Source organism: Pristiophorus japonicus, chromosome 22 (genome assembly GCF_044704955.1).
Source record: "Pristiophorus japonicus isolate sPriJap1 chromosome 22, sPriJap1.hap1, whole genome shotgun sequence".
NCBI lineage: Eukaryota > Metazoa > Chordata > Chondrichthyes > Pristiophoridae > Pristiophorus > Pristiophorus japonicus.
The window spans coordinates 61023261-61046815 of NC_091998.1; the positions used below are offsets into that span (position 1 = coordinate 61023261).

General features: G+C 47.8%; 1 protein-coding gene across 4 annotated transcripts in view; it reads right to left on the reverse strand.

The window, feature by feature from the left end:
* gpat4 (glycerol-3-phosphate acyltransferase 4) overlaps nucleotides 1–23555 on the reverse strand; it is a 79072-nt gene that overhangs the window by 12705 nt on the left and 42812 nt on the right. For all 4 annotated transcript variants that reach the window (XM_070866211.1, XM_070866212.1, XM_070866214.1 and 1 more), the window contains 4 exons: nucleotides 18116–18209; nucleotides 13852–13967; nucleotides 13489–13544; nucleotides 3280–3365 (listed from right to left, as the gene is read on the reverse strand). In XM_070866211.1, the coding sequence (XP_070722312.1) occupies nucleotides 3280–3365; nucleotides 13489–13544; nucleotides 13852–13967; nucleotides 18116–18209 (352 nt within the window). The remainder of the gene's footprint in view (nucleotides 1–3279; nucleotides 3366–13488; nucleotides 13545–13851; nucleotides 13968–18115; nucleotides 18210–23555) is intronic.

The window sequence follows — 23555 nt, forward strand, 5'->3', positions numbered from 1 at the left end:
TACATGACAATAGTGACAACTCTTCAAAAGTACCTCATTGGCTGTAAAGCACTTTGGGACTGGAATCGTGAAAGGCACTATATAAATGCAAGTTATTTCTTTGAGGTGAAATCTAGTTCTCCAACAACTGCTAAGCAACGAAAGACCAGTAATGATAGCTCAGACTTGCTGGTTGTTTATGACAATGATACATGAGGCCGTGCAGGAAATCTTATTCATTTTAGTACAGAAAGATCACTGAGGATCTGTAACAGGGGTCAACCAGCATGGCTGAATTCACAGCTCCAACGATGCAGAAACATTTACTCTATAAACCTCTCATTTGGTGAGGGAACTTTACTGGAAGAATATTGCCATCTTGTGGGTACAAAGAAGAACTACACAAAACTCTCCTTTTATACTGGATCGTAGAAGTTTATAGCACAAGAGGCGGCTAATTAACCAATTGTGTCCTTGCTGGAGTGTTGCTCGTATCCAGAAATAATCCCACTACCCTATTTTCTTTCCAAAGCCCTGTATTTTGTCTGCTTCAAGTGTTTATATACTCTTTCCGGAGAATGATCTCTGCCTCAACTACTCCCCATGAGTCAAGAAATTTGTCCGAACTTGCCTCCTCATTTTCATTGACAATTTAAAATGGATAACTCCTCATTGCTGACTCTATTCATCCCATCAGAAAGTGCTCAGAACTTTAAAAATGCATAAATCTCGTCAGTCTCACATAAGAACATAAGAAATAGGAGCAGGAGTAGGCCATACGGCCCCTCGAGCCTGCTCCGCCATTCAATAAGATCATGGATGATCTGATCATGGACCAAGCTCCACTTCCCCGCCCGCTCCCCATAACCCCTTATCGTTTAAGAAACTGTCTATTTCTATCTTAAATTTATTCAATGTCCCAGCTTTCACAGGTCCCTGAGGCAGCGAATTCCACAGATTTACAACCCTCAGAGAATCAATTTCTCCTCATCTCTGTTTTAAATGGGCGGCCCCTTATTCTAAGATCATGCCCTCGAGTTCAAGTCTCCCCCATCAGTGGAAACATCCTCTCTGCATCCACCTCGTCAGCTCCAGTGGGAATAATCCCAGGATCTCGTTTTAATGATTTGGATATAGGGCTAGAGGGAGTGTGTATCCAAAGTTACAGAGAATACTAAAATAGGAAGCAGAGTAAATAACTGAAGAGTCAACAAAGCTGCAAGGGTATATTGGCAAGATGGACAAAATGTAGTCGATGGAATGCAATATCAATAAATGTGAGGTGGAACATTTTGGTTAAAAAAAAGTAATAATTAGAATTTGAATGGGGAAGGCTGTGTGATGTGGAGGAGCAGGGTGACATTTGAGTTCAGGTTCACAAGACATTAAAAGTTACTAGATAAGATCAATAAAAAATAAGCTATGGAATACTGGGATTTATATCAAGTGGTACAGAATATAGAAGTCAAGATTTAATGGGGAATTCCCTATAAAGCCTAACTCAGACCACAGTTGTAGTATTGTGTACAATTCTGGGCTTGATGCTATAGGAAGAATATTGAGGCAAGAGAGAGGGTAAAGCATAGATTCACTGGGAAGCCTGGTGTGAGGAAATGAAGAAAGAGTTGAACAATTGGTTTGCTTTCATTCGAACAGAGGAGATTGTGGGGTGATTTGACAGAGATATTTAAAACGAAGAAGGGATGGGGGAAAGAGTGGATAGAAACTGTACCCTGTAGGCGAGAAGTCTAGAACGAAGGAACACCAATATAAGATGAAATTTAAGAGATTTGGGACAGTGAGCCAGAGAAACTATGTTACACAGAGCATTGGGAAACTGAAATGCACTACCGGAGTTAGTGATCGAAGCAGTCACCATGTCAACATTTAAGAATATGTTCGATAGGTGGTTGAAGGAAAAGGGGATAAAGAGACATGGCAAAAGAGTGCTCGTGTTAGATCCAACGGCCTCTTTCCAAGCTGCAATTTCTATGTAATTCAATCCTCAACTATAGTTTTCCATTGCTGGTGTCATCCTGGTGAATCTACGCTGTACGCTTTCTATGGCTTTAATGCTCTTTCTATAATGGGATGCCCAAAACTACAAAGTGTGGCCTAACCATTGGCTTGTACAAATGTATCACCTCATTACTGTTGTATTTGATGTCCCTACTGATAAGACCCACAATGATTTTGCTTTTCTTATGGCTTTATCCAACTGCACTCGCAATTTTAGAAAACTATCGGGTAGAAATTCACCCCTGCCGGAATCCTGCTGCACCTACCATTTTCAAAGTATTTTTACCGTCGCGACAGACGAGCTGGACTCTTGATCGATTTTCAGCTCTTTGCCAATTATTTTGGAGCGGACCAGAAGTCAGTCATAATGGGGGCGGAAGTGCGGCGGTAAGTACTCTAGAGTGGCGGAGTCTCCGCCACTGTCACTCAGCCGGGGAGCAGTGCTGACGTCATTGCGTGTGTGCGTCACCACATCTCTCCCCTCACTTAAAGGGGAGAGAACCAGCGATTATTTAGCTTCGGCCCACTGGGCCACCAGGGAGGGTTTCGGACGGGCCAGCGGCCTGGCACCCAAGAGGGGGTGCCAGGTTACCTGTTGGCGGTACAGCCGAACACGGGGCCATAATTGTCCAACCAATCGGGAAGTCAGCTGGCAAAAAAAAACATGGCGGCTGCGGCAGTGCGCCCTCCCCTTGAAGGGCCGCCGCGCTGCCGTGGCACTCTCAAAAAAAAAACAAGGTGCACCAGCAGAAAAAGCTGTCGGGAGGGGGGGCACCGCGCGGCGGATCTATGATTTTTCCAGCCAAATTTCGCGGGGGTTGGGGGGTGCCATGGAGGTGGGTGAGATCGACGGTGCGCCCTTTGATGATGCACTTAGGACGGTCAGCAGCCGCGGGGCGGAAGTGGGGATCGCCAGAAAAATCCCAGAGGTTAATTTCGATCGTGGCGGCCATTGGACCGGAAGTCGGTGGCCGCTCGATTCCGCCGCCTGGCCGCCGCTTTCTGGCGGTAAGTGGCCTTTTTGGGAGGCTGAATTTCGCCCCCTATATATTGCAATCTATACTGAGCTGCTGTTGATAAGTGGGAACACTGCTTGCACTTTTGCACAGTGTATCATGGTAATTATGCCAAAGAGCCTTGCTCAGAAACTCTTCCAAGCCCATGCCCCAAAGGATGCCCAAAACACTTAAAAATAATTATTCCGCCATTTTGTTGAAGGACGATAGCTTTGGTGTCATTTATCATGGGACATGCCCAGATACATGCTGCAAGTAGTCTTACCTTGATGGCGACTGGGTAGACAGTGGCTCCAATTTCAAAGCTGCCCTTCTTGAACATCATTACAGAGGTATTGTTGATACATGTTCCTGTAGAGATGGACACAGTCAGGCACCAGTGTTGCAGAGTTTGGAATTTCCCACAGGGCACAAACTAGGTAAGGCCTTTGGCCCAAAAAGCTCATCTTTACATTCTCCGTTGCAACAGCTAAATTGTGCTTGCCTTCATTGCTCTACACAGAAGAACATACTGGACCATATCGATCACTCTTCATGTGAAATGCTTCCTGATGCACTGAAGCTTTTCTTTTTCCATTTTGGACCCATGTCCTCTGGGCCTGCACACAAAGTTTCATTTGATAATGCTCCAGATCTTCTTTTAAATTTGGTATATCCTTGATTTCAAGGATGAAGAGTCATAGTTTTAAAGCTTTCCTCCACAAATTATCATATGTTTAAATTCATAACATAAGAACAGAAGAAATAGGAGCTGGAGTAGGCCATTCGCCCCTTTGAGCCTCCTCCGCCATTGAATACGATCATGGCTGATCTTCCAACAATCCTGACCCACGTTGTGTGTTACAACCCTAGCTATTGATTTGAAGAACTTATCTAAAGAGTGACAACAAGTTCTTAACTAAGTAGGCTGAGGTCTCCAATGCAAAAGCATTCATAATACAAATACTTGCCATAATGCGCTAGATGAATGAGCTTTGATGGTTTTACATTCTGTTCTGAAGGAAATATCCCCAATTAAAGGTTATTGTTGCTTCAGTTAGCAATAAGCCCCAGCTTCCTTTCCTAAAACAGAGATAAACCCTCTCTAAAGTAGCAGATAGTAAGGCACTCGGCCAGATACCCTGACCCCAGTGCTACCGCAATGTGGCAAAAACAACATTTTAATATGGAGTTTTAATTCAGAGGGGAAAGAACAGAATCCACAACAGAGTTATTGCAGCTCCTACTTAATGTATCCTACAGAGGGATGGCGAAAGGCAGGCAGGGACTGTCAGAATAAGAGTGCTCACGGAAACATGCTCTCTCACAGATTAGAAGATCTAGCTCCCTGCGGGGAAAATGAGGACTATAGGCAGGACCATCAAATAAATATCAATGGCCCCAATGAACAACAGGTGGCTCTGGGGAGTGGAAGAAATTAGCAGCAGAGCTAGAAATGCAGTAGTGAGAGAGTACTCAATAGCTATAAGGGCTGACACGGCCTTTTGCAATCCACATTGACAGTCCCAGATGTTTTGTTACCTCCAGGTGCTCAAGTAGAGGACACACAACATAGACTGGAAAATATTGTGCAAGGGGAGAGGGGGAAACCAGGCCACATGGGAACCAATGATGTAGTTTGAGAAGGTCCTAAAGTCCTACAAAACAAATTTAGGAGATTAAGCAGCAAGTTTGGGAACAGGACTTCATGGATGGTAATCTCAGGATTACTTCTCCAGCCATGCATTAGAACAGGGAAGGACAGGCGGATTAGGGAAGTTGATGCCTGGATAAAGGAGTGGTGTCAATGATTTGAATGAGGGGATCAAATGTAATACAGGTACAGCATTGAGAACCCAGAAGCCTCGAGACTGAGGCAGATTCTGTGTAGTTCCGGACTTCGGAACGTCTTTCCAACGTCCCGAGTCCGGAAACACTTGGGCTAAGGTAGCTAGGTGGGGGGGGGGGGGGGGGGGGGGCGTCAAGTGGCGACGGGCGATGGTGGAGGTCGGTGACGGCCTGGGGCAGGGCTCTGGATTGCGGAACATTTTCCGTATTCCAGACGAACCCCACGGATCGTCCGGGTGTCTGGGTCAGTACGGATTCCGGAACTCCGGATTCTCGACGCTGTACCTGTATATCCAAGTTTGCTGATGATACAAAGCTAGGTAGGAATGTAAGTTGTGAGGAGGATGCAAAGAAGCTTCAAGGGGATATAGACAGGCTAAGTGAGTGGGCAAGAACGTGACAAATGGAATATAATGTGGAGAAATGTGAAGTTATCCACTTTGGTAGGAAAAATGGAAAAGCAGATTATTTTTTAAGTGGTGAGAGAGCGGGAAATATTGGTGTTCAGAAGGACCTGGCTGTCCTTGTACACAATCACTGGAAGTTAACATGCAGGTACAGCAAGTAATTAGGAAAGCAAATGGTATGTTGGACTAAGAGGTTTTGAGTATGAGTAATAGGTCCTGGTGAGACCACACCTGGAGTACAGTTTTGATCTCCTTACATCCTTGCCATAGAAGGAGTGCAACAAAGGTTCACCAGACTGATTGCTAGGATGGCAGGATTGTGCTATGAGGAGAGATTGAGTAGACTAGGCCTATATTGTCTCGCGTTTTGAAGAATGAGAGATGATCTCATTGAAACATACAAAATTCTTACAGGGCTTGACAGGGTAGATGCAGGGAGGATGTTTCCCCCGGGCTGGGGAGTCAAGAACCAGTGGTCACAGTCTCAGAATAAAAGGTCGGCCATTTAGGACTGAGATGAAGAGAAATTTCTTCACTCAGAGGGTGGTGAAACTTTGGAATTTTCTACCACGGAGAGCTGTTGAAGTTCAGTCATTGAGTATATTTAAGTCAGAGATCGATAGATTTTTGGATATTAAGGAAATCAAGGAATATGGGGGGGATAGTGCAGGAAAGTAGAGTTGAGGTAGGAGATCCACCATGATCTTATTGGCTCGAGGGGCCGAATGGCCTACTCCCGCTCCTGTTTCCTACATTTCTTATGCAAGAGGGATTCCACTTTGTTTCCAGGACCAATTGGAGCAATTGCTCAAGAATGGAATACATCGGAACAAGGGGTTCGAGTGTATCGGGAAGACATTTTAAATATGGAAGGGGAGAGATATTTAAACAGGGGAGAGGGGGCTAGGAGAATAAAACCAACCGAGATTGGCTATTAGTTGGAGATAATATTAGAACCATAGAATGATCAGCACAGAAGGAAGCCATTCGCCCATTGTGCCTGTCCTGAGTATTCAGATAGAAAATAATTTATCCAGAGAGATATGGAGAAGAGAAATTAAATTCAAACATGTTATAAACAGGGTAACGACTGATGTAATGATATGGGCATTACAAAGAAATCATGGGAAAGGTGTAGTGTTTTTTTTTAAAACGCAAAAAATTGGTTGAATGCATGGACTGTAACATGCAGAGTATAGGAAATAACTACAAGAACTGAAAGCAATCATTTTACGGGAAGATCGAGACTTCATAGTATTGACAGAAACCTGGCTGCAAACTGGAGAGAAATGAAAAACAAACATACTGGGACACAATATATTTAGAAGATAGAAAAGATAAGAATTGTGGGAGGAGAGAGGAGTGGAGGGACTCTCCTATCGGTACACAGCCAGCGGAGTGCTCCGTATCCCGGGGTCTCCCCACCTTTCTCTGCCACATTCCCAGGGCATGGGAGCCATCTCCTCTTTGCCAGATTTTCTATGCTTCCCTCCCCCTCGGATATTCCCACAGATAGCTCCTCTGGACCCCTCTTTTGATACTTTGCTTGTCCCATTACCATCCCCTTTTGCCTCGCATCATCATCCTTTTTGTCATTTAATCACTCCAGTCTTCCACCCCTTCCTTTGTCGTCGTCGTCCCCAAACGACCCCCCCCCCCCCCACACACACACACACACACACACACAACAGGCTTAAAAACTGTACATCTCTAACATAGTATCATAAAATTCTACAATGCAGAAAGAGGCCATTGGGCCTATTGAGCCTGTGCCCGTTCGCTAAAAGAGCTATCCATTAGTCCCACTCCCTTGCTCTTTCCCCATAGACCTGAAAATATTTCTTTTTGATGCAAATTCCCTTTTGAAAGTTACTACTGAATTTCATGCAGTGGCATTCCCAATCATCATAACTCGCTGCCTAAACAAATTCTCAACTGGCCCTCGGTTCTTTTGCCAATTATCTTAAATTTGTGTCCTCTAGTTACCGACTCCCAGTGGTAACTGTTTCTCCCTGTCTACTCCATCAAAACCCTATATAATGTTGAACACCTCTATTAAGTCTCCCTTTAAGCTTCTCTGTTCCAAGGAGAACAATCCCAGTTTCTCCACATAACTGAATTCCCTAAAACAGATGCTGCCGGACTGGCTGAGTTTTCCAGAATTTTTGGTTTTTATTTCAGATTTCCAGCATCCCCAGTATTTTGTTTTTGGCTTGAATTATTTATATCTCTTTTTGCACTGAGCTTTGCACTCATTGCTTTGCTTTCTCTATTTCTATCATATCCACCCCCCACCCCCATTATTGGTTTAAAGTCTTTTCTACAGCCCTATTTATCCTTCCAGCTAGGACCTTGGTCTCAGCCCAGTTCAGGTGGAGCACATCCCAGCGGTACAGCTCCGTCTTGTCCCAGTACTGCTGCCAGTGTCCTCTGAAATGGCTTCCTTCTTTTCCACATCAGTCTTTCAGCCACACATTCATTTTCTTGATCTGTTTGTCAGGATGACAAAAGGGAATACTAGTAGTTAGGCAAGAAACAAAACAAAATAGAAAAGGTACTGAGGAATCACAAAATGAAATGATCAAAATTATTTAAAAAGTCAAGTATCCTATGGGTGAATTATAAAAACGTAAGAAATAGGAGCAGAAGTAGGCCATACGGCCTCTCGAGCCTGCTCCGCCATTCAATATGATCATGGCTGATCCGATCATGGACTCAGCTCCACTTCCCTGCCCGCTCTCCATAACCCCTTATTCCCTTATCATTTAAGAAACTGTCGATTTCTGTCTTAAATTTACTCAATGTCCCAGCTTCCACAGCTCTCTGAGGCAGCGAATTCCACAGATTTACAACCCTCAGAAGAAATTTCTCATCTCAGTTTGAAATGGGCGGCCCTTTATTCTAAGATCATGTCCTCTAGTTCTAGTCTCCCCCATCAGTGGAAACATCCTCTCTGCATCCACCTTGTCAAGACCCCTCATAATCTTATATGTTTCGATAAGATCACCTCTCATTCTTCTGAATTCCAATGAGTCGAGGCCCAACCTACTCAACCTTTCCTCATAAGTCAACCCCCTCATCTCCGGAATGAACCTAGTGAACCTTCTCTGAACTCTGAATTATGATAGGGAGAGGACCACTAAGGGATGCACAAGACGAACTCACGGGTAATAATAGTGAAATGGCAGAAATAGTGAACAGTTACTTTACCTCAGTGTTTACCAGGGAGACTAACAATGTGCATTTGATATTAGAAGAGATTAAAAAGATATCAAGACATGCAAGATAGAAAGGAGGGAGGTAATTGATAAATTAGACAAATGTACAGAAGATAAACCCCCTGGTCCGCATGGATTGCATCTGCACATACTAAAAGAAGCAAAGGAAGAGATCGCAAACTAGCTACAAAATGAAAGAGAGAGGAGGGGTTAAGGGGAGTTACTCAGACTGGCAGAAGGTGGGTGTGGTGTTCCACAAGGATCGGTGCTGGGATCACTGTTGTTCATCATTTGCATAAATGATTTGGACTCAGGAATCGGAAGTACTATATCAAAATTTGCGGATGGCACCAAATTGGGGGATGTAGTTAATGCTGATGAAGACTGCAACAAAATACAAGACGACAAAATTGCAGAACGGGTGTGTAAATGGCAAATGAATTTCAATACAGATAAGTGTGAGGTGGTACATTTTGGTAGGAGGAATAAGGTGGTCTAGGGCACAGAGTGGGGACAAGACTTTTTTCCTCTTCACTCAAATATCCTGAAGACACTGAACCTCTGGCTCAGAAATGACAATGGGCACTTGTGCAAGACACTGGAGAGTCCCTGACTCCCGAGGAACCGCAGCTAAGCACAACTCAGCATTCTGAGGGAAAGAAGCAAGAAAAATGGAGACAGTGGGGGGAGGGAAGAAAGACAATCACAAATTTACAAGTGAAAAATGAACAGCAGCATTCTCTAGCTGCATCATCTCACACTCAGGAGAACTTAAATTATATTAAATACATTTCTTTGTGAAAATTTTCACAGGATAGCTAAAATGGTACAAAACTTGATCTTCCCAAATGGGGCAAGTCTTGCAAAAGAAAACTACATCACAAACAGGTTCTATAAGTTTGCGATGTGACAGTTGTGAACTGGCAACTGATGGTTTGGCATTTGCCTTGTACAGTTGGGGCACATTTCCTCTCCAGTTGTTATAGATGCTGCAGCATGAATCATGTGGGGATTCTCTCGCCATCTCCAGCCTGCCGTCTGGAGGGTATTAGTGTGGGTTTGGCGCAAATGCACCCTTCCATTCAATCCATCTCCTTCATTCGCCTTGGAACCAATGTTGGTGACATCCACGAGGTGCGCGCATGTACCAAAAGTACTAAATTCAACTCAATCGCCTTCCTCGCCAAAAATAAATGCACTGCTGAAACAGGCTGGCATCTGTTAATAGATGTAATCACACATTTATATCAGGTTCCTATTTCAAGCTGCACAGGTGTGCATCAATACTATAGACACTTCAAAACAAAGGTCGCTAACGAACATGGAGCCAAAGTTGTGTAGGAAACAGTTACTGTAGGGAATAGCATCTTAATGAAGACAGCTATTTCTATCTCCAAACAAGATAGTTTCCTTGTGTATAGAAGCCCTCTGAAACGGCATTCTTCATGAACAACAAGCCTCAAGACTCTACTTAATCGTGGGGAACATCACAGCTGAACTCAACATAGGCCAAGCACAATAATCACAGATGGTCTTTCCAGTAGGACAGTCACTGTATAGTAATCAGGACCTTTGTACCTCAATACTGCCACGGCCAATTAGACCTGCTACTGCTCAAGCGGAACTTATCAAAGCGTTGGGCCCAAGTTTCCACATGATTCGCGCCTGATTTTTAGGAGCAACTGGTGGAGAACGGACTATTTTAGAAATCGCAATTCTCCACATTTTTTTTTCTGCAGTTCTAGTCAGGTAGAACAGTTCTAGTTTAGAACAGAATTTTTTCTTCAAAAGGGGGAGTGTCCGGCCACTGACGCCTGATTTGAAAGTTTCCACAGTGAAAATGTACTCCAAACTAAAGTAGAATGGAGCAAGTGAAGATTTTTGTAGAACTGAAAAAACCTGCTCTACACATTAAAAAATCAGGCGCAGGTTACAAATTAGGCGCCCAGAACGAGGTGGGGGGGAAGGGATCTCATTAAATTCGACAATAAATCCTTATTTATACTTCTACAAATATTATACAAATAAATCCAACCTGAATAAACATTTATAAGCCAAGAAAAGATTAAATAAACCATCTTCCTACCTGTGTGAAAGTGCTTCAGGCAGGGAGAATTCTGCAGCAGTTCGTGCCGCTGAGCGAGGGAGGGGAGAGGAGAGGAGAGGAGAGGGAGAGGAGAGGAGAGGGAGAGGAGAGGAGAGGGAGAGGAGAGGAGAGGGAGAGGAGAGGGGAGGGAGAGGGGAGGGGAGGGAGAGGGGAGGGGAGGGAGAGGGGAGGGGAGGGAGAGGGGAGGGGAGGGAGAGGGGAGGGGAGGGAGAGGGGAGGGGAGGGAGAGGGGAGGGGAGGGGAGGGAGAGGGGAGGGAGAGAGAGGGGAGGGGAGGGAGAGAGAGGGGAGGGAGAGAGAGAGAGGGGGAGAGAGAGGGGAGGGAGAGAGAGAGAGGGGAGGGAGAGAGAGAGAGGGGAGGGAGAGAGAGAGAGGGGAGGGAGAGAGAGAGAGGGGAGGGAGAGAGAGAGAGGGGAGGGAGAGAGAGAGAGGGGAGGGAGAGAGAGAGAGGGGAGGGAGAGAGAGAGAGGGGAGGGAGGGAGAGAGAGGGGAGGGAGAGAGAGAGAGGGGAGGGAGAGAGAGAGAGGGAGGGAGAGAGAGGGGAGGGAGAGAGAGAGAGGGGAGGGAGAGAGAGAGAGGGGAGGGAGAGAGAGGGGAGGGAGAGAGAGAGAGGGGAGGGAGGGAGAGAGAGGGGAGGGAGAGAGAGAGAGGGGAGGGAGAGAGAGAGAGGGAGGGAGAGAGAGGGGAGGGAGAGAGAGAGAGGGGAGGGAGAGAGAGAGAGGGGAGGGAGAGAGAGAGAGGGGAGGGAGAGAGAGAGAGGGGAGGGAGAGAGAGAGAGGGGAGGGAGAGAGAGAGAGGGGAGGGAGAGAGAGAGAGGGGAGGGAGGGAGAGAGAGGGGAGGGAGAGAGAGAGAGGGGAGGGAGGGAGAGAGGAGGGGAGGGAGGGAGAGAGGAGGGGAGGGAGAGAGAGGGGAGGGGAGGGAGAGAGAGGGGAGGGGAGGGAGAGAGGAGGGGAGAGAGAGAGAGGGGAGGGGAGAGAGAGAGAGGGGAGGGAGAGAGAGGGGAGGGAGAGAGAGGGGAGGGAGAGAGAGGGGAGGGAGAGAGAGGGGAGGGAGAGAGAGGGGAGGGAGAGAGAGGGGAGGGAGAGAGAGGGGAGGGAGAGAGAGGGGAGGGAGAGAGAGGGGAGGGAGAGAGAGGGGAGGGAGAGAGAGGGGAGGGAGAGAGAGGGGAGGGAGAGAGAGGGGAGGGAGAGAGAGGGGAGGGAGAGAGAGGGGAGGGAGAGAGAGGGGAGGGAGAGAGAGGGGAGGGAGAGAGAGGGGAGGGAGAGAGAGGGGAGGGAGAGAGAGGGGAGGGAGGGAGAGAGGGGAGGGAGAGAGAGGGGAGGGAGAGAGAGGGGAGGGAGAGAGAGGGGAGGGAGAGAGAGGGGAGGGAGAGAGAGGGGAGGGAGAGAGAGGGAGGGAGAGAGAGGGGAGGGAGAGAGAGGGGAGGGAGAGAGAGGGGAGGGAGAGAGAGGGGAGGGAGAGAGAGGGGAGGGAGAGAGAGGGGAGGGAGAGAGAGGGGAGGGAGAGAGAGGGGAGGGAGAGAGAGGGGAGGGAGAGAGAGAGAAGGGGGGGAGGGAGAGGGGAGGGAGAGAGGGAGAGGGGAGGGAGAGAGAGGGGAGGGAGGGAGAGGGGAGGGAGGGAGAGGGGAGGGAGGGAGAGGGGAGGGGAGGAGAGGAGAGGGGAGGAGAGGGGAGGGGAGGAGAGGGGAGGAGAGGGGGGAGGAGAGGGGAGGAGAGGGAGGAGAGGGGAGGAGAGGGGAGGAGAGGGGAGGAGAGGGGAGGAGAGGGGAGGAGAGGGGAGGAGAGGGGAGGAGAGGGGAGGAGAGGGGAGGAGAGGGGAGGAGAGGGGAGGAGAGGGGAGGAGAGGGGAGGAGAGGGGAGGAGAGGGGAGGAGAGGGGAGGAGAGGGGAGGAGAGGGGAGGAGAGGGGAGGAGAGGGGAGGAGAGGGGAGGAGAGGGGAGGAGAGGGGAGGAGAGGGGAGGAGAGGGGAGGAGAGGGGAGGAGAGGGAGGAGAGGGGAGGAGAGGGGAGGAGAGGGGAGGAGAGGAGAGGAGAGGGGAGGAGAGGGAGGAGAGGGGGGGGGGGGGAGGAGGGAGGGGAGGAGGGAGGGGAGGAGGGAGGGAGGGAGGGAGGGAGGGAGGGAGGGAGGGAGGGAGGAGTGAGAGGGAGGGGAGGAGAGAGAGGGAGGGAGGGAGGAGAGGAGAGAGAGGGAGTGGGGGGTGGGTCGGTGAACAGGAGCGGGTGTCGGGTCGGGGGGGGGGGTGGCGAGAGCGGGTGTCGGGTCGGGGCGGGGGGGGGGGGGGGGTGGAAGAGAGCGGGTCTCGGTCGGGGCAGGAGGGAGCGGGTCGCGGGGGGGGGGGGGGGGGGGGGTGTCGTGTCGGGTCGGGCGGGGAGCAGGAGCTGGCCGTGGGAGGAGCCTCATTCACGCAGCCCCAGTGAGGCCATTGGGCCAGGGCTAGGGGTTGTGTGCTTCGGGCCCCTCCCACACAGTTCGGCGCCTGGAGCTACTGCACATGTGTGCCGACTGTGGCGCGCATGTGCAGACGTCCCGGCACTGTTTTCAGCGCAGGGACCTGGCTCCGCCCCCCCCCCCACAGCTCGTCCCGGCTGCGCCGATTGCCACAGGACCTGTAAGTCGGTGGAGAATACCGAGGATTTTTTTAGGCGCGAAAAACGGGCGCCCAGCTCGGAGGGGCGCCCGGTTTTTTTCTTGTGGAAACTTGGGCCCATTGAGTGGGAATCGAACTGGGGCCATATTGCCCTTAGCAACTGAACCATCAAAAGAGCCTGTAAATTGACTTTTAAGATATTTCACTGCCTATCTGATGATAATTCTGTTTCCATAATGCAGGTACCACGCCAGAGCCAGAGAAGCTGCTGCTTATAGGAATGGAGAAAGACCATTTGCTACCAAACCACTGAATGTGCTGACACTTACCTTCTGGGAAAATTAGAATTGGTAGCTTAGCCTGATCTCTTACATGGTCACTCAGCCTAAAGGGATCAAAAAGAGCAGAGTTGGCCATTACAAATCAAATAATGTACATCTACAAATGTAGAACTCCTCTTAGCTCTCTGATGTGTCCTTTTTAAGCATGTGATGTGGACCAATCAGAGCCAGAGCCATTAAAAAGAAAGTAAACTTTGTAGCCAGCCTCCCCCTCCCAAACCAACAGACAATATTACTGGCGGTCTATTACCAAACCAATAATAGTCTTCTGGCAATCTGCCAATAAGCCAGAAGATGAATCTGAACTATATAGTTTCCAAATCCTTTAAATTGCAACTCCTTTTCTCTCACCTTCTTGCAACAAGGATGCGATCTCTGACTTCTGACCTCTCAAACCAGATATGAGGACAAGCCTTGACCATGGCTCTCTGAATCACTCCCATCAGGCCACCATGAATCTGCCCGACCTATAGAAAAGTCCAGTTACACACAGGTGGTCAGTTAACAAGTTCTTCTCTAGTTGAATATCTGAGGTAAAAGCAGAAAATGCTGGAAATACTCAGGCCAGGCAGAACTGGCTAACGAAAGGTCATTGACCTGAAACATTAATTCTGTTTCTCTCTCCACCAATGTTGTCTGACCTACTGATCTGCTGAGTATCACCAGCATTTTCTATATTTATTTCAGATTTCCAGCATTGTATTAGTGAATATCTCAGTTAGCTTTTCTGTCAGTCGTCCTCCTTCCCCAACCCATCTGTTACAGATTCTTCAACTGAGTAATGATGAATAGCCTGCATTTATACAGCAAGTTGTAATTATAGGGTGCCTTTAATGCAGTAAAATGTCCCAAGACGGTTGACAGGAGTGTTACAAGACAAAGAATTTGACACTGAGCCGCATAAGGAGAAATTAGGACACATGACCAAAAGCTTGGTCAAAGAAGTCGGTTTTAAGGAGCGTTTTAAAGGAGGAAAGAGAGGTAGAGAGCTGGGGAGGTTAGGCCCAGGCAACAGAAGGCACGGCCACCAACGGTTGAGTGATTATAAATCAGGGATGCTCAAGAGGGCAGAATTTGGGGAGCGCAGACATCTTGGGGGGTTGTGGGGCTGAAGGAGATTACGTAGATAGGGAGGGGTGAGGCCATGAAGGGATTTTAATACAATGACGAGAATTTTGAAATCAACGCATTGCTTAACCGGGAGCTAATGTAGTTCAGCGAGCACAGGGGGATGATGGGTGAACGGGACTTGGTGCGAGTTAGGACACGGGCAGCCGAGTTTTGGATCACCTCAAATTTACGTAGAGTAGAATGTGGGAGGCCAGCCAAGAGTGCGTTGGAATAGTGACGTCTAGAGGTAACAAAGACATAGATGAGGGTTTCAGCAGCGGCAAAGGCGGAGATGGGTGATCTTACGGAGATGTAAACAGGCGGTCTAAGTTATGCTGCGGAATTCCAGATCTTAGGGCCTTGGCAGCTGAAGGCACAGCCACCAATGGTTGAACAATTATAAATCGGGGTTGTTCAAGAGGGCAGAATTTGAGGAGCATAGTTATATCGGGGTTTGTGGGTCTGGAAGAGTTTAGAGATAGGGAGGGGTGAGGCCATTGTAAAAAATTGTGGATTAGAAGAAATAACTTGAGACAAAAAAGTATCTTCAGACTGGTGTTAGAATTAAAGGATTCATGCTTTGGTACAATAGCTAAAGTTACTTGAACAGCATGAACATAAATAACTGATAACAGACAGCTACAAATAACTGAAGGCCAAGAATGGCATATCTGACGCAACCTTGGGAGGGTAAGGACAGGAGATGGGCCTTCAAAAAGTATAAACAGGAAAGACATGTGAAGAGGAGGGTTTCACCTAAGAGTTGAGACAAAGAACTCGACGAGTCATTGGGCACCCTGGTTTTGGAACAGACCTTAATAGGTTAAATGGTCCTGTCCATCATTTCACTCCAAGGCCACCCCTAAAAAGAGAATAATGGAGATATCTAACGAGCTTTTCAGGGCAGACGGTGCAGAGAAGAATTGTCCGTGTGTCCAATTGGGACTAATACCAGCTACTTGTCACGGTCAAATGTCTACCCTGATTGTGTGTTGTGTTTGACGATATTTGAACTACTGCACCTTAATAAAATGCCTTATGGTTTCTAAGACCCTTTGGGTAATGTGTGTGTGACCTGTGATCCTAATCTTACACCACAGAGGGATTTGAAAATAATACCTACTTTATTCTTGACTACTTCGTACTACAGAGCAGCTTCAGGGAAAGGGGAATCAATATTACCAGTAGAAAAGGAATCAGAATTTTATCACTCAAAGAATATTAATTACATTTATACTATGTTTTACCTCCTCAAAACATCTCAAAGCCTTTCATACTATTAATTATTTTTGCTTTTATGTAGGGAAATACAGCAGCCATTCTGTGCCAGTCACATCCCACAAATAGCAATACAATAGACCAGTTAATTGTCTTTTCTGATAGTATTGGTTGAGGGAGAAATATTGGCAGGACCTCAGTAGAACACCCTGCTCTTTTAATAGTGCCATGGGGCCTTCAACTGTCAAGTGTAGCACCTGGGGCCTGAGTGCAGCAGTGCCGACATCTCAGTAAGACTGCAAGTTCTGTGCCCTCACACTGTTAATGGGCTCAACCTCACTATCATCTGACCAGATGCTACCAATTTAGTCAAGCTGAATACATTCCCGGCAAGGCCACGAAGCAGGCAGTATTAAATTGCTTGAAGAGGCAACTGGATGTGTTTCTGGACAGAGAAGGGATTGAGGAAAATGGTGAAAAGGTGGGGCTATAACATCAATGACAAAACGGGAGAAGCCTTTTCTGGCCCAATTTCTAAAACTTATGTTTTTTATGCAAGATTGCTGCTTTGTCTTTCACTCCAGTCACCAGTCTTATTCTCTCCCCATTCTGAAATCCATACACATTTAAGTGAAAAGCTATTGTGCTGCTCGAACCAATTCTGACCCAACCTTCCTTTCCAGAACATTACTCAACTACCATTAAAATGATCACATTTTAAAAAGGATAAGGACAATTTGCATAATCACTTTTTCCACACAATCACATCACACCCAAACATTACTGTGGTTGGTCAATGTCATTTTCAATGCAGAGAATTGTGAAGTGCAGAACTTTGGGAGGACGAATATGGAAAGACATTACACTATAAATGGCATGAATTTGGAAAGTGTAAATGAGCGGAGACACCTTGGTGTCCATATACACAAATCCTTAAAGGTGGCACAGCAAGTTGATAAGGTGGTTAAAAAGAGCATAAAGGTTACTTGGGTTTATCAATAGACGAATAGAATATAAATGCAGAGAGATAATGCTACAACATTGTAATTCACTGCTTAGGCTCAGCTGGTTTCCATATTTACAAAAGAATATACTTGCTTTGGGGGCAGTTCAGAGAAGGTTCATGAGGTTGATTCCGGGGATGAGGGGGTTGACGTATGAGGAAAGGTTGAGGAGGTTGGGCCTCTACTCACTGGAATTCAGAAGAATGAGAGGTGATCTTATCGAAACGTATAAGATTATGAGGGAGCTTGACAAGGTGGATGCAGAGAGGATGGAGGAGACTAGAACTAGAGGGCATGATCTTAGAATAAAACTGAGATGAGGAGAAATTTCTTCTCTCAGAGGGTTGTAAATCTGTGGAAATCGCTGCCTCAGAGAGCTGTGGAAGCTGGGACATTGAATAAATTTAAGACAGAAATAGACAGTTTCTTAAACGATAAGGGGTTATGGGGAGCGGAGCTGAGTCAGCCAAGATTTTATTCAATGGTGGAGCAGGCTCGAGGGGCCGTATGGCCTACTCCTGTTTCTATTTCTTATGTTTTTATGGACAATTCCGGGCACTATACTTTGGGAAAGATGCAAGGGCCTTATAAAAAGGTACAGAGGAGGTTTACCAGGATGTTACCATAGATGAGGGACTTCAGTTATGAGAAGAGGATGGAAAAGTTAGGACTGTTCTCCTTGGAACAGAGAAGGTTAAGAGGTGACCTAATAGAGGTTTTCAGGCTGATGAGGTTTTGATAGAGTTGGCGAGCGGGTCAATAACCAGAGGTCAGAGATTTAAAATCACTGGCAAAAAATCTAGAGGAAAGAGGATGAGAAATGTTTTCACTCAGAGTTGTTGGGATCTGCAAAGCTCAACCTGAAAAGGTGGAGGAAGCTGATTCCATGAGTCATTTAAAAAAAGAGTTGGACTGGTACTTGAGGATGAAGAACTTGCAGGGTTATGGACAAAAAGCAGGGTGTGGGACTAAGCATGACTGCTCCTTCAAAGAGCCACCACAGCTACAACGGGCTGAATGGCCTCCTTCTGTGCTGTAAGTTTCTACGATTTTGAATTTATAGAAAGCTTTCGAATGCCATAAGCGGCCATTTGAATGTGAGCAGATTTTTATTGGGCGATATTGGGGTATATAATGGATTGAGGGGGACAGAATAATATCTTGAAACATAGGGGAAAAAAGCTTAAGGAGGTCCCACCCACTACCCCAGAGACATGATCATATTAGGTCTGGCGTTCTTACTACTGCAGGAATCCAGGTGTCAAGAATTAGAAAGCACTCACCATAGCGTAGAAGCCATCACTTGCCAGGATGATGACGTCGATTGGAGAAGTGTGGTTTGCAACACATATGCCTCCATTTTTAGGCCTGTTTTCACTGCCGAGGAAATGAATAAAAGGAATAAACACAAAGCAAGCTAATCGCTGGAGAGCTCAGTGCTGAAAACCTTGCAATGCCGTGCGCTGGCTCGAGGCATCACTGTGCAGCCGCTCCCTGTTCTTTCGCACAGGGTTAGGGAAGTTGTTCAGCAACCTCCCACTCTCTCTGGTCCCTCACTCACTCAAATGCATTGCAGTTCAGGATGTTTCTCAGTAATCTCTCCCTTTCTTTCTACAAACACTGATAGCAATACAACAACTTTGGCAGTTGTCCATAACCCTGCAAGTTCTTCATCCTCAAGTACCAGTCCAACTCTCTTAAAATGACTCATGGAATCAGCTTCTCCCACCTTTTCAGGTTGAGCTTTGCAGATCCCATCAACTCAGTGAAAGTATTTCTCATCTTCTCTCCTCTAGATTTTTTGCCAATGATTTTAAATCTCTGACCTCTGGTTATTGACCCTGGTTGGTTGACAGACAGGAAGCAGAGAGTCGGGATAAACGGGTCCTTTTCAGAATGGCAGGCAGTGACTAGTGGGATGCCGCAGGGCTCAGTACTGGGACCCCAGCTCTTTACAATATACATTAACGATTTAAATGAAGGAATTGAGTGTAATATCTCTAAGTTTGCGGATGACACTAAAGTGGATGGCGGTGTGAGCTGTGAGGACGCTAAGAGGCTGCAGGGTGACTTGGACAGGTTAGGTGAGTGGGCAAATGCATGGCAGATGCAGTATAATGTGGATAAATGTGAGGTTATCTATTTTGGGGACAAAAACACGAAGGCAGAATATCATCTGAATGGCGGCAGATTAGGAAAAGGGGAGGTGCAAAAGACCTTGATGTCATGGTTCATCAGTCACTGAAAGTGGGCACGCGGGTACAGCAGGCGGTAAAGAAGGTAAATGGTATGTTGGCCTTCATAGCTAGGGGATTTGAATATAGGAGCAGGGAGGTCTTAATGCAGTTGTACAGGGCCTTAGTGAGGCCTCACCTGGAATATTGTGTTCAGTTTTGGTCTCCTAGTCTGAGGAAGGACGTTCTTGCTGTTGAGAGAGTGCAGCAAAGGTTCACCAGACTGATTTCAGGGACGGTTGGGCTGTCATATGAGGAGAGACTGGATCAACTGGGCCTTTATTCATTGGAGTTTAGAAGGATAGAGGGGATCTCATAGAAACATATAAGATTTTGACGGGACTGGGCAAGTTAGATGCGGGAAGAATGTTCCCGATGTTGGGGAAGTCCAGAACCAGGGGACATAATCTTAGGATAAGGGGTAGGCCATTTAGGACTGAGATAAGGAGAAACTTCTTCACTCAAAGAGTTGTTAACCGATGGAATTCCCTGCCGCAGAGAGTTGTTGATGCCAGTTCATAGGATATATTCAAGAGGGAGTTAGATATGGCCCTTACGGTTAAGGGGATCAAGGGGTATGGAGAGAAGGCGAGAAAGGGGTACTGAAGGAATGATCAGCCATGATCTTATTGAATGGCGGTGCAGGCTTGAAGGGCCGAATGGCCTACTCCTGCACCTATTTTCTATGTGTGTTTGCCTTCATTACATTCAAAAATCTTGTGGGAATGCGTTACAGGGCAGCGGATAGCGAGTGGGTGCTCAGGAGCTGTGGAAGAAAAATGAAGGTAAGGGTCAGGAGGGAGGCAAATGCATAACGTATGGGAGGTTTTGAAGGCACAGAGAAGGTTGTCAAAGGTGTAGAGGGCGAGGGGAAGGTGGCAGGAGAGGTCACTGATGGTCAAGCAAGGAATGAGGTGATTTGACATTGGAAAACCACATGACGTATGCAGGAACACAGGACTCAGAGACCATGGAAGTAGCGACAGGGCTATAGAGGGATTTGAAGGTGAGGGCGAGAATCTTCTGGAACATAGGAGGCTAATGAATTTGGCGAGAACAGAAGTGATGGAAATGTGGCCGTAGTGTGGGAAAGGACATGGTCCGCAGATGACGCAGAAAGGACGACGAGCAAAGTGTTCAAGTCAATCCAAAGGCGATAACTGTGTGGATTAAATAAACCATCATTATGGGGTATAAATCCCCGTCTCCTTCCATCGTGCACATCAAAACGGAAAGAAACCAAGAGGAAGGACTTTTTGAAACATAACATTAACCTTTATAAAAAGAATATAATTTTTGTTACCACACAAATCTGTGGGTCTGCTTTCTCTCTATCTGTTCTCTGTATTTGTACCTTGCTCTATGAGCCCTAACCGGTCTCTTCTCGTTCCGACCCGTGTCCCCCAGCACCTCCTCGTGCTGACCTGTGTCCCCCAGCACCTCCTCGTGCTGACCCGTGTCCCCCAGCACCTCCTCGTGCTGACCCGTGTCCCCCAGCACCTCCTCGTGCTGGCCTGTGTCCCCAGCACCTCCTCGTGCTGACCTGTGTCCCCAGCACCTCCTCGTGCTGACCCGTGTCCCCCAGCACCTCCTCGTGCTGACCCGTGTCCCCCAGCACCTCCTCGTGCTGACCTGTGTCCCCAGCACCTCCTCGTGCTGACCCGTGTCCCCCAGCAACTCCTCGTGCTGACCCGTGTCCCCCAGCACCTCCTCGTGCTGACCCGTGTCCCCCAGCACCTCCTCGTGCTGACCTGTGTCCCCCAGCACCTCCTCGTGCTGACCCGTGTCCCCCAGCACCTCCTCGTGCTGACCCGTAACCCCCAGCACCTCCTCGTGCTGACCCGTGTCCCCCAGCACATCCTCCGCTGCTGACCCATGTCCCCCAGCACCTCCTCGTGCTGACCAGTGTCCCCCAGCACCTCCTCGTGCTGACCCGCGTCCTACAGCACCTCCTCGTGCTGACCAGTGACCCCCAGCACCTCCTCGTGCTGACCCGTGTCCCTCGCCACCTCCGCGTGCTGACCCATGTCCCTCGCCACCTCCATGTGCTGACCCATGTCCCTCGCCACCTCCTTGTGCTGACCCATGTCCCTCAGCACCTCCCCGTGCTGACCCATGTCCCTCAGCACCTCCCCGTGCTAACCCATGTCCCTCAGCACCTCCCCGTGCTGACCCATGTCCCTCAGCACCTCCCCGTGCTGACCCATGTCCCTCGCCACCTCCCCGTGCTGACCCATGTCCCTCGCCACCTCCTCGTACTGACCCGTGTCCCTCACTACCTTTCTTTCTGCTAGTTTAAAAAGCCACTATGGCTATAGACAAAGGAACAGGAAGTAGGGAAGCAACAGAGGAAAATGGCTGAAGGATGTGTGTTTTTTTTCAAATTTGTTCCGGGATGTGGACGTCACTGGCAAGGCAAGCATTTATTGCCCATTCCTAATTGCCCTCGAGAAGGTGGTAGTGAGCCGCCTTCTTGAACCGTTGCAGTCAGTGTGGTGAAGGTGCTCGCACAGTGCTGTTAGGGAGAGCGTTCCAGGATTTTGACCCAGCGATGAAGGAATGGTGATATATTTCAAAGTCAGGATGGTGTGTAACTTGAAGGGGAAACTTGCAGGTGATGGTGTTCCCACGCGCCCTTCGAGATGGTAGAGGTAGCGGGTTTGTGAGATGCTGCCGAAGAAGCTGTGGCAAGTTGCTGCAGAGCATCGTTTAGATGGTACACACTGCAGCCATGGTACGCCGGTGGTGGAGGGAGTGAATGTGGAAGATGGTGAATGGGATGCCAATCAAGCGAGCTGCTTTGTCCTGGACGATGCGTGTTGTTGGAGCTGCACTCATCCAGGCAAGTAAAGAGGATTCCATTACACTCCTGACTTTTGCCTTGTAGATGGTGGAAAGGCTTTAGGGAGTCAGGAGGCAAGACACTCGCTGCAGAATACCCAGCCTCTGACCTGCTCTTGGTGCCATAGTATTTACATGGCTGGTCCAGTTAAGTTTCTGGTCAATGGTGACCCCCCAGGACCTTGATGGTGGGGGATTCAGCGATGGTAATACGATTGAATATCATGGGAAGGTGGTTATAGACTCTCGCTTGTTGGAGATAGTCATTGTCTGGCACTTATGTGGCGCGAACGTTACTTGCCACTTATCAGCCCAAGCCTGAATGTCGTCCAGGTCTTGCTGCATGCGGGCATAAGAACATAACATAAGAACATAAGAATTAGGAACAGGAGTAGGCCATCTAGCCCCTCGAGCCTGTCCCTCCATTCAACAAGATCATGGCTGATCTGGCCGTGGACTCAGCTCCACTTACCTGCCCGCTCCCCATAACCCTTAATTCCCTTATTGGTTAAAAATCTATCTATCTGTGACTTGAATACATTCAATGAGCTAGCCTCAACTGCTTCCTTGGGAAGAGAATTCCACAGATTCACAACCCTCTGGGAGAAGAAATTCCTTCTCAACTCGGTTTTAAATTGGCTCCCCCGTATTTTGAGGCTGTGCCCCCTAGTTCTAGTCTCCCCGACCAGTGGAAACAACCTCTCTGCCTCTATCTTGTCTCTCCCTTTCATTATTTTAAATGTTTCTATAAGATCACCTCTCATCCTTCTGAACTCCAACGAGTAAAGACCCAGTCTACTCAATCTATCATCATAAGGTAACCCCCTCATCTCCGGAATCAGCCTAGTGAATCGTCTCTGTACCCCCTCCAAAGCTAGTATATCCTTCCTTAAGTAAGGTGACCAAAACTGCACGCAGTACTCCAGGTGCGGCCTCACCAATACCCTATACAGTTGCAGCATGACCTCCCTGTTTTTGTACTCCATCCCTCTCGCAATGAAGGCCAACATTCCATTCGCCTTCCTGATTACCTGCTGCACCTGCAAACTAACTTTTTGGGATTCATGACCAAAAAGAGTTTCATGCACAAGGACCCCCAGGTCCCTCTGCACCGCAGCATGTTGTAATTTCTCCCCATTCAAATAATATTCCCCTTTTCTGTTTCCCCCCCCCCCCCCACCCCCCCAAGGTGGATGACCTCACACTTTCCGACACTGTATTCCATCTGCCAAACCCTTAGCCCATTCGCTTAACCTATCTTAATCTCTTTGCAGCCTCTCTGTGTCCTCTACACAACCCGCTTTCCCACTAATCTTTGTGTAATCTGCAAATTTTGTTACACTACACTCTGTCCCCTCTTCCAGGTCATCTATATATATTGTAAACAGTTGTGGTCCCAGCACCGATCCCTTTGGCACACCACTAACCACCGATTTCCAACCCGAAAAGGACCCATTTATCCCGACTCTCTGCTTTCTGTTAGCTAGCCAATTCTCTATCCATGCTAATACATTTCCACTGACCCCGCATACCTTTATCTTCTGCAGTAACCTTTTGCGTGGCACCTTATCGAATGCCTTTTGAAAATCTAAATACACCACATCCATCGGTACACCTCTATCCACCATGCTCGTTATATCCTCAAAGA